Source organism: Bos indicus x Bos taurus, chromosome 13 (assembly GCF_003369695.1).
Source record: "Bos indicus x Bos taurus breed Angus x Brahman F1 hybrid chromosome 13, Bos_hybrid_MaternalHap_v2.0, whole genome shotgun sequence".
NCBI classification, from domain to species: domain Eukaryota; kingdom Metazoa; phylum Chordata; class Mammalia; order Artiodactyla; family Bovidae; genus Bos; species Bos indicus x Bos taurus.
This window is the reverse complement of record NC_040088.1, coordinates 41,479,874-41,493,325: the sequence shown is the minus strand read 5'-3', so window position 1 is coordinate 41,493,325 and position 13,452 is coordinate 41,479,874. Positions and strand designations below refer to the sequence as shown.

The 13,452-nt window shown below is 50.8% G+C and overlaps 1 protein-coding gene across 1 annotated transcript; it reads right to left on the bottom strand.

Moving 5' to 3' along the window:
• Window positions 1-7,086: 7,086 nt before the first annotated feature.
• On the bottom strand, window positions 7,087-12,917 carry CD93 (CD93 molecule). Its single transcript, XM_027559569.1, has 2 exons — window positions 10,536-12,917; window positions 7,087-10,296 (listed from the first exon to the last, which is right to left on the bottom strand). Exons 1-2 carry the CDS (start codon window positions 12,455-12,457, stop codon window positions 10,272-10,274), a joined length of 1,947 nt encoding a protein of 648 aa, XP_027415370.1. The 5' UTR covers window positions 12,458-12,917; the 3' UTR covers window positions 7,087-10,271.
• Window positions 12,918-13,452: the final 535 nt, after the last annotated feature.

Below are 13,452 nucleotides of genomic sequence, written 5' to 3'. Positions count from 1 at the left end.
AAGATCATGGCATTTGGTCCTATCACTTCATGGCAAATAGATGGGGAAACAGTGGAAAGAGTGGCTGACTTTATTTTTCTGGGCTCCAAAATCACTGCAGATGATGATTGGAGCCATGAAATTAAAAGAAGTTTACTCCTTAGAAGGAAAGTTATGACCAACCTAGACAGCATATTAAAAAGCAGAGACATTACTTTGCCAACAAAGGTCTGTCTAGTCAAGGCTATGGTTTTTCCAGTGGTTATGTGTGGATGTGAGAGTTGGACTGTGAAGAAAGCTGAGCGCCGAAGAATTGATGTTGGAGAAGACTCTTGAGAGTCCCTTGGACTGCAGGATGATCCAACCAGTCCATCCTGGAGGAGATGAGTCCTGAGTGTTCATTGGAAGGACTGATGTTGAAGCTGAAATTCCAATACTTTGGCCACCTCATGCAAAGAGCTGACTCATTGGAAAAGACCCTGATGCTGGGAAAAATTGAGGGCAGGAGGAGAAGGGGATGACAGAGGATGAGATGGCTGGATGGCATCACCGACTCAATGGACCTGGGTTTGGGTAGACTCCGGGAGTTGGTGATTGACAGGGAGGCCTGGCGTGCTGTGGTTCATGGGGTTGCGAAGAGTCAGACATGACTGAGCAACTGAACTGAACTGAACTAAAAATGTTGAGAGGTTATAGGGGAACTCTCTGTACTTTCAACTCAATTCTTTTGCAAACCTAAAATTGCTAAAAAAATCCAATAATGAAAAATAATACTTGACTGATCCAAAATAAAACAAGAAAAAGGCATCAGATGTAAAAAAGAAGTGGGCAAGGCAGAAAGCAAGTAACTTAAGAGGCTTGACCCTGATAAACTCTGATTTCGTCTGTTTAAATTCCTAGAACAGGTGAAAGGACTGAATATGGATAAGAAGTGAAGCAGTGTTGATCGACAGGGTGGGAACAGACTGGGAGGAACATAGGAGACCCGCTGGGCAGTGGAAGGTCTTCCTGATTGAAGTGCTAGTCATGGGGTCTGTACTCTTATCACAACTCAGCAAATTGTCGAGTTGGGATTGGTGCCTTTCTCTGCCTATGAATGAGAAAAATAAAAGAATTTTTTTTTTTTTGCATGTGGTAAGCATGAGGATGAAAGTCACAGGCTGGTGATGAAGGACCAAAAAGACAGAAGGCAGCCTGAGATTTCCCATCTCTGGACACTTCATCATATGAGAAAATAAACATTATGTTAATCAGGCATTATTTCGGGTAGATGAATTCACCACTGAATACTACCAGTTCACTTAACATAAAAGCAGAAGGAGAATAAAATACCCAGAATAGATATTGAAAAACACCAATTCATTTGCATTCATGTGAGAATCATTTCTAGTTCCTGTCTATTCTACACAAATGGATGTAAACACTGCGATAAGCCCCTGAAGATTAATTTGGTAGGCTACATAGCTCAGCTAAAAATCTCGTATGAACCTCATTTCCCCAGCAAAACTTTATTCATTCATTCATTCTGGTTTGTTTTCTTGTTTGTTAAGTTAATGGGTGAGTTGATTCCAGACTGTGTGACTCCAACTTTTGAAATAACAAGGCCCAAATGAATCATCTTTTCCTATGCTCAAAAAAAAAAAAAAAAAAAAAAATGCCTCATGTTGAAGATCACTTGGCACATAACTGAACTTAACAGAGAGCTTTTCATTTCAGCCACAAATTAGTAAGCACCAAATCCAGTCTCCAAGCATCAAAGCCATTCTGGGCATCTAGTCAGAAGAAGCCTCTTAAAGAAAGGCCATGACATTACTGCTGACACCAGCACCTGCAGTGCCCAGGAGCTTTTCCAAGGTTGTTTTTACTTATGAATTTAAATAACATCAAAGATTGTTTCTATAGTAAAAGATGCTTCCCTAAAAGGGCAGGACCTGAAGACAAAGGATAGGGTTTGACTGTGGCCATTGCTCAGAGAGAAATGCAGTTAGATAGCTCGAAGGCAAGGGGATAAAAGAAGAAACAGGACACTGTGAAAAGAGAACACTCAGCAAGATGTGGGCGGCAGGAGTTGGGGTGGTGCAAGCAGGGGCTGGCAAAGACCACTTCTTAGTGAGATATGTGCCCCTTCTGATGGAGGCCAGGAAAATGAATGGGATTCATGATTCCTGAGCTGCCCTGGAGGGAGGTAGAGAGAAGACTGGGAACAGAAGTTGTGTCCAGGTGCATGCTCACAAATAAACCTCCTGTGAATACCTGTGGCCAAGACTGTAAGCATCATGGTTTCATTGCCCTTGAGTAGATGTCTAAAAGCAGAATTGCCAGGTCATGTGTGTGTATGTTTAGCTTTTTAGAAACTAGCCCACTGTCTTTGACAAAGCGGCACCTCTGGCAGTCCCGGCACTGTGCACAAGGGGTGCAGTGGAGCAGTGGTCTCTGCCAGCAGGGTGCAGTCACACCTCCACCTCCAGGACGCACAGAGGCGCCACTGTGACCAAGACAGAGGCAGGAAGGCCCCTGTGGGGTCAGTGAGGCCGCAGGCACACCCCACCCTCAGATCACGGTGGGCCTCGGGTACACAAGCTCTCAGGGGATGGCAGAGAGCTTTTGAGTGGTACTTGTGTGTGTTTATGTGTGTGTGGGTGTGGGTGTGGGTGTGGTGTACATGCACACATGTGTGCCTGGGGGAATACACAAGTGCAAGAATACAGAGGTGCTCGGTTGGACATAAGTTATTATTAGAAATACCCATCATTGCTCAGTGTTCAACCTTCCTGTCTCACACAGGATGAAAGCCAGCTTGTCTCCTCAGGAGTCTACTGGTTGACACCCCGAAGTTAGCTGGAGGTGGTGAGACCTAGCAATCCAGGTGAGGCTGCAGGGTTTCACAGCCCTACTTCACCACTTGTCAGCTGGGGCCGTGAGCAAATTTCCCAGTTTGTCTGTGTTTCCACTTCCTTACCTATCAAGTGGGGAGAGTAATTCTGCCTGTTTCCCAATAAATCAGTTGCACTTTTTATCTGATAGTAGTAAAAGTTTGGTAAATTTTCCTGTCACGTTGCTTTAATAAGGTGTCCCAAGAACTGAACTATTCAGGTGGCCTTCTGTTGGCCACATTTGAGATCAAGTTGTGTGTAAAACTGTGTGTGAGGCTCACCTTTCCCTTGAGTGCCTCCCAGCCTCACAGGAAGACAGACGCGGAGCCACTGAGCTATCACATCAAGAACAGAGGGGTGGGGGCCATTAAAGAAATCTGGAAAGATAGCTCTCTCCCCAAGGTCCCAGCTGCCTCCTGAGGAAATCAGCCGTGACTTGAGGAAGGAAGGGCTGTTTCTGCTCGGTGTGGGGGACGATGAGGACAGGCGGGGATTCAGCCAGACTGTTCACCAGAGACTGTGCCTGTGCTCGGGTCAACTTCCATCCTCCCAAGTCTGCATCTCTGTACCTGAAGGCTTCCCCCATCCCAGAGTGGAGCCCCTTTGGAAGTACCGGGAATTACCCATCCCCCTGCAGCAGCCCCATCCACGATGGATGGAAGTCAGTCTATCAATACCCCGGCTCCCTCAGCCCTCTGGTGGAATGACATTTCCTAGTGTTTCCACAGTTGCATCGCCTCCACATGACCCTACCGTTAATGTCCATCTTTCCCATTAAACTACTTCACTGGAATCCTTGTCTCCAGGTCTGCTTCTGGAGCAAAAGGAGCCTGGAGAACAGATGGACAAGACAGCATTGGTTCAAGAGCAATAGGGACATCTTGAGTGTGGGCACTGCCCTGTGTGGAGGGAGCGGCCTGGGGTGAGGAGCCCGTAAAAGATGAAGGCCACGGACAGCATCAGAGATTCAAATAGGACCCCCATTGTCTCCCCCTGCCTGCCATTCTGCTCCAAGACCCCAGGGCAGCCAAGCATCAGACACAGAGTTATTGAGCGCCACTGTGTGCCAGGCCCAGGGAGCATCAGGGACCAGGGACCAGACAACAACAACAAAAATTGCCCTAGAGGTGCTTACATATATGTAAGTACAGGCAATAAGTCAATAAATCTTAACCACAGGAAGAAATGATACACCATGTTAGAAGGGGAGTAGTGCTTTGGGCAGGACAGGGGTCTCTGGGGTGGGGGCTAGAGAGAAAGTGAGTTTTCACAGCCACCTCAGGAGACAAGAAAGGAGAAGAGCAGGGGAAAGTCAGGAGACTCGGAAGGAGCCCCATCCAAAATCACTTCTAGAATAAGAGAGTGAAGATAGTGGCCAGGAGGGCCTACCCCCAATAATGAGACAAGAGTACCACCCCCAAACAGATAAAGCAGAGCTCCTCCGGGGGAGCCCCCAGACCAGCCGCAGCAGTCTCCCCCAGAAACCTGCTAGAAATGCAGAGTCTCACAGTCTCCAACCCAGACTTGCCCACTCTGGGCAGAGGCCCTGTGGGGGCTCCAGGCCCCTGAGATGGAGAGAGCAGCCCCAGAGCAGGGCAGGACGGGAACACAGTGAGACGAACATAAAGAAGGCTGAAAACAAAGATATTCTGATAGAAATCATTTGTATTCATAAAACGCCACAGATTAGTGCAGTGTATCAGTTTGGAGATTTAGACAGAATGTAATTGGAGGTGAAGATGTCCAGAAGGTTGCATTTCATATTGGTAAAGAAAGGGATAATGCCAAATGCACATCAATCACCCAATCGTGCAGCTTTGCTGGTGGCTCAGCTGGTAAAGAATCTGCCTGCAATGCAGGAGAGCTGGGTTCAATCCCTGGGTCGGGAAGATCCCCTGGAGGAGGGCATGGCAACCCACTCCAGTATTCTTGCCTGGGAAATCACATGGTCAGAGGAGCCTGGCGGGCTATAGTCCGTGGGGCCATAAGAGTCAGACACAACTGAGTGACTAAGCCATCAAGGAGAAGACAGAACCGATAGAAATACAAGGAGTGACAAAGCTGATCCCCATGGGAGATGATGAGAAAGAGGATGGGCTAGCTGGTATGATGGGTGTACAGGACTGCACCCCCATCCCCCAGTGCACACACCAACACCTTAACCGTGACCATGAGGGTGGGTACTGGGACACACAGGGCACCATGCCCTGGTTCAGAGATGACAGGTTTGACAAGGAAGTGAACATTTAGGTTTGGGACTTATTCTTTTTCGGAAAGGAAGACTCTGGAGAAAGAAGGTAAAAGGTACAATTATTTCTTTCCACCTCATAAGTCTCATTATTTTCACTGGATATTTGAACACAGAAGGAGCTCAAGAGAGCAGATGTCATGGACCCAGCTTAAGCCTTTATGATACCAGGACAAGCGTGAAATGCAGAGGGGACGAGGTAACAGTGCTTTGCAGGGAAAGGTGACAAGAGCCTGATGAGGAGGGTGTTGGTCCTCCATGGGGGTCAGCAGGAAAGAGCCTGGCTGTTCCGCCGTGTGACCCGGGAGGTTAGAGATGGCATGGAGAGAAAACAGCCCTGCATGGTCTCCAACTGAAAGCCGAGATGTGCTGTTGGGGCCCAGCGACCTTCACTTTGACCTTCATCCAGGCATCCCCCACCCCTTTCCCTCCCTCTGTCTCCTTCCCTTCTTTCCTCTCTGTTTATGCTCCACCCCTCCCATCCTTCCCTCCAGGCAGCTGAAATCTATGGATTTTAACCACAAGGGAGGACCAGCATCAATGGTGACAAAACACAAATAAAAAGCCCAGCAAATAGGACCCGGGGCAGCAGCTCTTGGGGAGCTCTGGCTGCCGGCTCCTGGAGGCTCAGGCAGAATGTGGTCCCTGCTATGAAGAGAAGAGCCTCAGGTCAAGTTCATGGGAGAGACTGTTGACCTCAGGGCTTATCCTCCAACTTGACCTTTCACTCCTCTCTTTCTTCAGTTTTCACCACTCCTGGCCTTTATATCCTCTGAAAACAATGATCCAGGGTGTAAAAGAGATGAGACACTGTTGAGCGGAGGCTTTTTGGTTTGGGGTTTATTGTCTCTTCCTCCTCATACGGAATAGATTGAGGAGTCAGCTCAATCAGGATGGACTTTTTCAGTCCATGTTAAAGCCGTGGAAGGTACGTGACGTGTATGTGGCTCTTTCACGTTAATCTATGGGTTTTCTGTCACAGATGTACTTGTTTTGCACAATAGGTTTAATTCTCTATACATTTTTGTGTGTGTGAATCAATCATATTTGAAAGATTTGCTAGCATTTACATCACTCTAAGTCTCTAAGAGGAATTGCTGCTAAAGTGTGGCATGTTTGTTCATGGGCTTTTCCTATAAATCAGGAAACCCTGGCCTCAAGGTTTTTCAATATGAAACAGAGGGTGTTAGGATTGTATGTATTTGTGTGTCTCTTTGTGTCTCTCTGTGTGAAAGGTGCTTTTCTGTGTGTGTGTGTGCCTGTGTTGCGTGTCTCTGTGTGTGTGTGTATGTTGGGGAGGAGGCAGCCACAGTTCTTCATATTAAGATATTATTTCCAAATGGGTTTTGTTAGTGACTAGACAGCTCAAGAATAAGTTTTATTGAGCCCTGGTAATGACTGGTTATCACAAGTGTCCAGGCCATTAGCATCACTGGAGAGCCCCTGATTCCCCATAAGCCCTGTTTTTGCAAAGTCCACAGTCTGGAAAGCAAGTCGACTGGGAATCAACCACCATCTACTGTTCCGGCCTCCAGTCACGGTGAGGTTTATGTGGCAGAACATTGAGCGAGCTGTCGGCCTGTCCAATTAGTTAAATATACTGGAAAAGGTTTGGTGCCCAAGTGGTCGAAAATGCTCCTGTGATCATTACAGAAAGGTGTTTGCAAATCGCACCCATTAGACACATTTAATCCTGCACCAGGCGTCTCCCACACAACTTAAACGATGCAGGGGATAAGACAGTGGAGATGGAGGCGTGCAGCAGGGCTCAGGGTCAGAGGGCAGAGTCTAGAAGCGTGGATCTGGGCCTGGGGGCCTCCCTACAATGTCCTCCCCCCACCTCGGTGCCCTGAGGCCAGTGCCACCTCCAGTGAGTAAAGACGCAGGTTGTCGATGTATCTTTGACAACGGGCACAGGTACTTTTGAATGTAGTTCCTGCTGTGTATTTTGAGCTGTTGTGAAGCATATAAAAATATTAAAACAGATTGACAGCAATGTATTCCGGAGTTTATTAGGATATGTGGGTAACAAAGCACAAAGGATGACAACCCACTTCCGAGGTTGCCCCGAGGTGCCACTCAGCTTTTCAGAGGCCTGAGGGCAGCTCAGTGTCCAGCCCTCCCTCCCCCACCCTGGGATGAAATGACCCTGTCTAGAAAGCCTGTGATTCCAGCATCAGTGAAACAAACTTCAAATACACACATTCAAAGAGACTTAGGTGTTCTCTTCTAGCACTCAGGGAGGGACTGTTGATGTTTACAATCGCATTGAATTGTATCCTCATGCAAGACCTCACCTATGATCTAATTCTAGCTTAAGCCAAATATGCAAAAAGAGCTTTAGGCCAGGGGAATGGTGGGCAAATTCTGCTGAAAGGAAACACTTGCCCCCTTGCAGATAAGAGGAACAATGAGAGAAAGGAATTCCAGAGTTTCTTTCTAAAACGAGTGGGTGTTATCTCCATGAACAGACCAAAACACACTTCATTTTGTTTAAAAAAAAAAAAGCATTTCAGTGAGTTTTACTCCCGGAATCTGGAACAAACTAAGGGACTTGATTACTGAACCCATGGAGAATTTGGTCATCCTCTTTCTTTTGGTTGACAGGCTCCACAAACCACACAGATTTAAGCCTTGGGTTTTGCAGCCAGAGAGGGACAGATGTTTTCAGGGATTTTCTGTCTCTGATTTCCATGCTAACCCTATTGTTTTCAACGGTGGAAATGTGTAGGGGACATTACACCATTTTGCAGCTGCTGGAAAGCAGTGCTTTCCTGTTTTCCTGATTTAGACAATGGAGAAACTAAGAAGAAAAACAATAGGAAAAGGCTTTCCTCTATTTGTTTTTTAAAAAACTGCATCATTTTTAATTTGGTACCTTTTTCAGAGTCAAATCTCATCTCTGTTCTTAGTTTTTATAGAAATCTATATGGGAAAGACAGTAGGAATAAAAGTAGCTAACGATCAAATCCACATCTAGGCCCTGCACAATGTGCTCAAACAAAGCTCACAACCAGAACATAAAAGACACAGCTACACATGCGTGTGTGGGAGAGAGTTTCACTCCCAACTCTGCTCCTCTTGAAGGCTGCACGGAAGCACACTCACATACGGGTTTAGATTTTTATTTCACTTTTCACCTGAGCCTGGGGAAAGATGTGAAGACTAACCTTTTGGAGAGGCTGCTAGTCTATTGGCGACGGGCACTCAAGCCTGAGATGGCCTTGCCAGGCCTGGTGGTCACCACAGGCTGAGTCCCTCCCGGCTTCAGGCCAGAGCTGGTGGGTTCACCCTAAGTGCCTCTGGGGACAGGGGACAGGCACCACAGTGACACCAGCAAGGTTACTTCTGCCTCAAGGCCACCCAGCCAAGCAGTCGTGAGTTCATCATGCAAAGGACACTCCCCAGGTTCTCCACGCCCAAGGCAGATTTGGAGAATGGCCCATCCTTGGCTGTCTACACTCCAGTTTCCCAGGGGACTGTCCTCCTGCTTCAGCCCCTCCCAATGGCCAGCAAGAGAGAAGAGCAGTGATTGTAGAGACTGTTCCTGAAATTCAGGAGCAGGCCTGTTTGAGGAGACAGTCTCAGACCTCCATCATTCCTTCCTTCCTTCCTTCCCCCAACCCCTTCCACTTTTCCTTTTTTTTTTTTTTCAATGTGAGCTATAGCACCTTCATTTCGAAATTGGCAAAAGGCATCTACTTGGCTCTGAAGGCCAAGCACGTGGGGTGCTGACCTCTGGGGCAGAGTTTGGATCCCGGAAATGGTTTCCTCGGTCTGTCCTGCAGGGGAAGGGGAGCATCAGGGAGGGGTGCGCCAAGGGGTTCACCCCCAGTCCCACCTTCTCCAGGTGCCCAGGCCTCCTGTGCTGCTCAGGCAGCTTCTAAGGGCTCTGCCCCACAGTGAATTCTGGGCTGCTTTCCAGGGACCCAGGCTGAACTGATGGGGACCAAGCACCACCGACCACAGCAGTCTTAGTTGTGGGAAATCTGGCTAGTGGGCACTTACAGACAAGGTTATAAATTAAAACGGCTCTGAGAAGTGTCTGCTGTTGCACAAGATCTTAGTTATACTCTCATTCTCTCTCCATCTCCTCGTGTCTTCTTTTTTTAAGGAAAAGGGCCAGAGGACACCTGTGCTGTACGCAGTACTGGGCCAGCACCCAGGGGAAGAGTCCTGACTTGGTTGTGCGGTGTCCGCAAGATGGGCTCAGCTCTCAGGAGGCCTCCACCACCGTGAACTGTGCTAAATGCTGTTACAGCACTTTTTAAACTCAGCCCCTCACATCATCCAGAAACCACCAGAGTGTCCAAGCCCAGGCAGAGTGCAGAGAGGGCAGGATGGCATCGAGGGGGTGGGGCCACTTGGCCCCGGAGACCAGTGGTCTTTAACCTTTGACCTCACGAATGTCGGTCTCACCAGTCAAACACAGGGTGGAACATGGGAACATTTATTGAGACAAATTGACTCACGTAGTTTTGAAACAAACCCTGCCTTCTAATCCTAGTTTCCAGAGTCACTGTTTACTCGCTTGGTACAATTTTCCCCACATTGTTCAGATTTCATTTGCAAATAAACTGAAGACAATTAGAACCCGAAGAGCTAGAGAGATGTGATTTCTAAACGCCCTGCCTCTGCCACCTAAGTGGATGGAAACGCAAGAATGGAAAAAATATGCCTCCAGCCTGAACACGTTCCCTCCATCAGAAACAGAGCTTCTTACATAATCAGACAACAGATAGACTCAGGCTTCATCACACCAGAAGGCACAAATCATTTCAGTCCAAATTTGCCCTGATTTGTGTCCTGTTATTAGAGGTGTATGCAGGCAGAGAAGCAGTTCAAAGGGAGCCTGTTAGCACCTGACATGTCAAGTGCGATCCAGGATCAGGGGTGATATGAACTCAGTCACATTTGAATTTCAGCAGGAGAGGGAAGGAGAATTGTTAACACGCACGAAATTCCTAAACTGACACCTGACCCTCCCCCGCTTCCACACTACACATGTGTGATACCTGCACGGTTCAAGCTGCCAGGCATTTAAAGAGAAGGTTGACAACTACTTGCTAAGATTCCAGTCCAGTCTTCCAGGAGGGTGGGGGTCCTGCTTTCAATGGTCTCCTGGCTCTGAGGATGGTGGTCGCTGCCAGTGTCCAGGGGCCTCATCAGCATCAGCAGTCTGTCCCCGGCGTCGGACTATGGGAACAAAGGGCAACACATTGGAAGCTGCTGCCCCGGGGCCATGTCATCTGGACCCTGGGCGTGGGGACACGGGGCAGGGTGGCACCCCCAGAGGGCACATGTGGGCCTCGAGGTGATCCCAGGGGGGCCCGAGCCTACCCCTCATCTCTGCCTGCTGCGTGCCATGGTCACTGCCGCCCCTACCCCGCCCCCGTGCCTGCCACACTCCCCCTGGGCGACCCAGCCTCCTTCACCTGTAGGGGTTCTCCATGGCTCTGCTCTCAGCCCGCTCGGGGACCCAGGCGTAGCTGTCCGCTGCGCTCTGCGGCTGCTGCTTCTTCTCCTCCTTCTTGGCCCTGCGCTTGCGACAGACCAGCAGCCCTAAGGCCAGAGCTAGCAGGAGCAGGATGGCCACCACGGTGCCAAGAATGTAAAATAAGAGCAGCTGCTGTCCGTCTGTGCCCTGCTCGCTCTGCTTGGCTGTGAAATCCTCGCCTGCAGACTCCCTGTGGCCGGTGGTGGCTGTGGGGTAATGGGTGCTGGGCTCCATCCAGACCCCAGGCGTCGCACTGGGGGCCAGCATCTCCGATGGGGGCAGGGAGGTGGGGACCCTAGCTGGGAGGGAGAGTCTCCTGTTGGAGGGCACCACTGTGGAGGTACCCTCAGGGTTGTCCCCGCTGCGACTGGACACAGTGGCAGAAGACTGGAGCTTCCCTTCTCCATTTCCCGTGTCTTCCCTAAGGGGAAACCCGGTCGGTGGTCCCAATGACGTGTGCCCCCCAGTGCAGGAGACGCCGTTGGGGTCCAGCTCCCAGCCCGGCAGGCAGCCACAGCGGAAGGACCCCTCCGTGTTGAAGCACAGGCTGTCGCAGAGGCCACCCTGCTGGACCTCACACTCGTCCACGTCCAGGCACTGGGTGCCGTCCTCCTCAGCCAGCTCGTAGCCCTCCTCGCAGGAGCAATAGAAGGAGCCCTCGGTGTTGGTGCAGCTCTGGGCGCAGGGCGAGTGGCCAGGGGCACACTCGTCCACATCCACGCAGGCCCCCTCTTCAGGGCCGCCAGGCTCAAAGCCCACCCAGCACTCACAGCGGAAGCTCCCAGGGGTGTTGACACAGTCCTGGGCACAGGGGTTGTCCCGGCACTCATCCACGTCCACACAGTCCCGCTGAGTCGAGTCCAGCTGGTAGCCTGGGGGACAGTGGCACGTAAAGTCTGTTCCGAGGGACCCGGGGAAGCACGTGGCCTCCCCTCCGCACGGGTTGGAGCTGCAAGGGTTCCGAGAGGCGCAACTGACCAGGTCGTCCAGCAGCCGGAACCCCGGCCGGCAGCCGCATCGGAAGGAGCCATCCCCACCCTCGAAGCAGTCCTGCTGGCAGCCTCCATTGTTGAAGTCGCAGCCGAACTTGGGGCTCACACAGAGGGGCCCTGAGCTGTCCCAGTCAAACTCGCTGGGGGCCTTCTCCTTGCACAGGAAGTAGTGCTGCCTGCCCTCATTCCCGTCCTCACAGGCCACGGTGGCCATCGAGGCAAAGGGCACGGCCTGCAGGGAGGAGCTGGTAGCCTGGAAAGGGGTCGTGTAGTTCACCTGACCCGGGCCCCCCAGGGTCAGCGGCCGGCACATGCCTTTGAAGCTGAACTTGCACACAAAGCCCTCGATGTTCATCCCAGGAAACCCGGAGTGCCCACAAGGACCATCGACCCACTTGGAGAGGCCGCTGGCCAAGCCCGGCACAGACAGGTCCAGAATCAGGGACACGCAGCGCCTGTGGGTACAGGTGCTCCTAACTTCTTTGTACCAGTTGTTGTACTGTGAGTCCTCCCCATCACCCAGCCAGCTGAAGCCCTTCAGAGGCAGGCTGCTGTCCGAGCAAGTGCCTTTCTCTCGCTGGAGCCCAATCCAGAATTTCGAGCGTTCTTGCAGGGGCGGCCCCAGCAGCAGGAGCTGGGTCAGGGCACCCTGGATGTGCCAGGCCTCCTCCTCACTCTTCACCGTGGCCAGATTGCCCCCTTTCTTGCTGCAATGGAGCTGGGCATCCTCCGCACTCAGCTTGTGCCTGTGGGCCGTGTAGCAGGCAGACCCTGCGCAGACCACGGCCTCCCAGTCAGTGGTGTTCTCTGCCCGGGACTGGATCGACAGCAGCAGCAGCAGCAGCAGTAGGCCAGCGGAACTGGCCATCGTGGCCTCTGTGTCCCTCTGGGTGGGAGGCTGACGCCCGGGTGGTGACAGCGGCAGCCCAAGCTGAGCTCCGAGGGGAGCCGAGGGCTCAGACGTGGACGCTCCGTCACAGAGAAGGACACAAAGGCTGAAGGCTTTCCGCGGCCCCCTGACCCAAGGCGCATCCTGCCGCTGCACTTCTTATTCCTCACCGGATACAGGGGCTTCCTGTGCTGAATAGCTTCTGACTCCTGCAGCCTTCATCACGGTTTTGTTGTGCATAAAAGGAGCCAGGCAACGTCGCTGGGTTCGGGCTAAGGAAATGCAGCGGCGATGGGGGTGGGGAGACGTTTGTGGCTTGCATGCACCAGCGCCTTTATTTGGGGGTCCCTCCTCCTTCCATGTGAGGGCACGCCGCGGAGTGAGTAGAGATTTGGAGGGGGCCAGGAACTTGAGAAACTCACTTCATAACCCATAATAAAATTCCACTTTGGTTTGCAAACAACCAGAAGAGGAAAAGAAAAAAAATCCTCAGACTTGAGACACGACGGTTATAATTTTCAGCCTTTTTTAGAAGCAAACTGGACTCTCCTTTTGCGCGCTCATGTTCCCTTTGGCTTTGAGAGTCTTTTTTCTCTTGTGTCCCCTCATCGTGAACTTTAAATAGATAGGCAATTTTAAAATAGGAACTGGGCCGTGGGAATGTCTGAGTTTCTAACACAATGCCAAGCTCCCTCCTTGAGAACGTTAAACTCAATTGGGTGAAATTTGGCAGTTTTCAGGGTTTTGTAGCGCAAATGCTGTGTTGTGATGTGGCAGCTTCGCAGAAAGCATCATAAAGGAAAAGATGAAAATGTCTTTGACCTCACAGGCCGAGACTTGTGCGCCTGTTTTTCCTCAGCTCAGGGTTACCGGAAGGGTGGGAGGTCTGAGCCCAGAATCCACCCAGGCCACGGCTGACCTCCTTCCGCACAGCGACTCACAGAGGCCCTTGAAGAGTTCTTTTCCTGTGATGA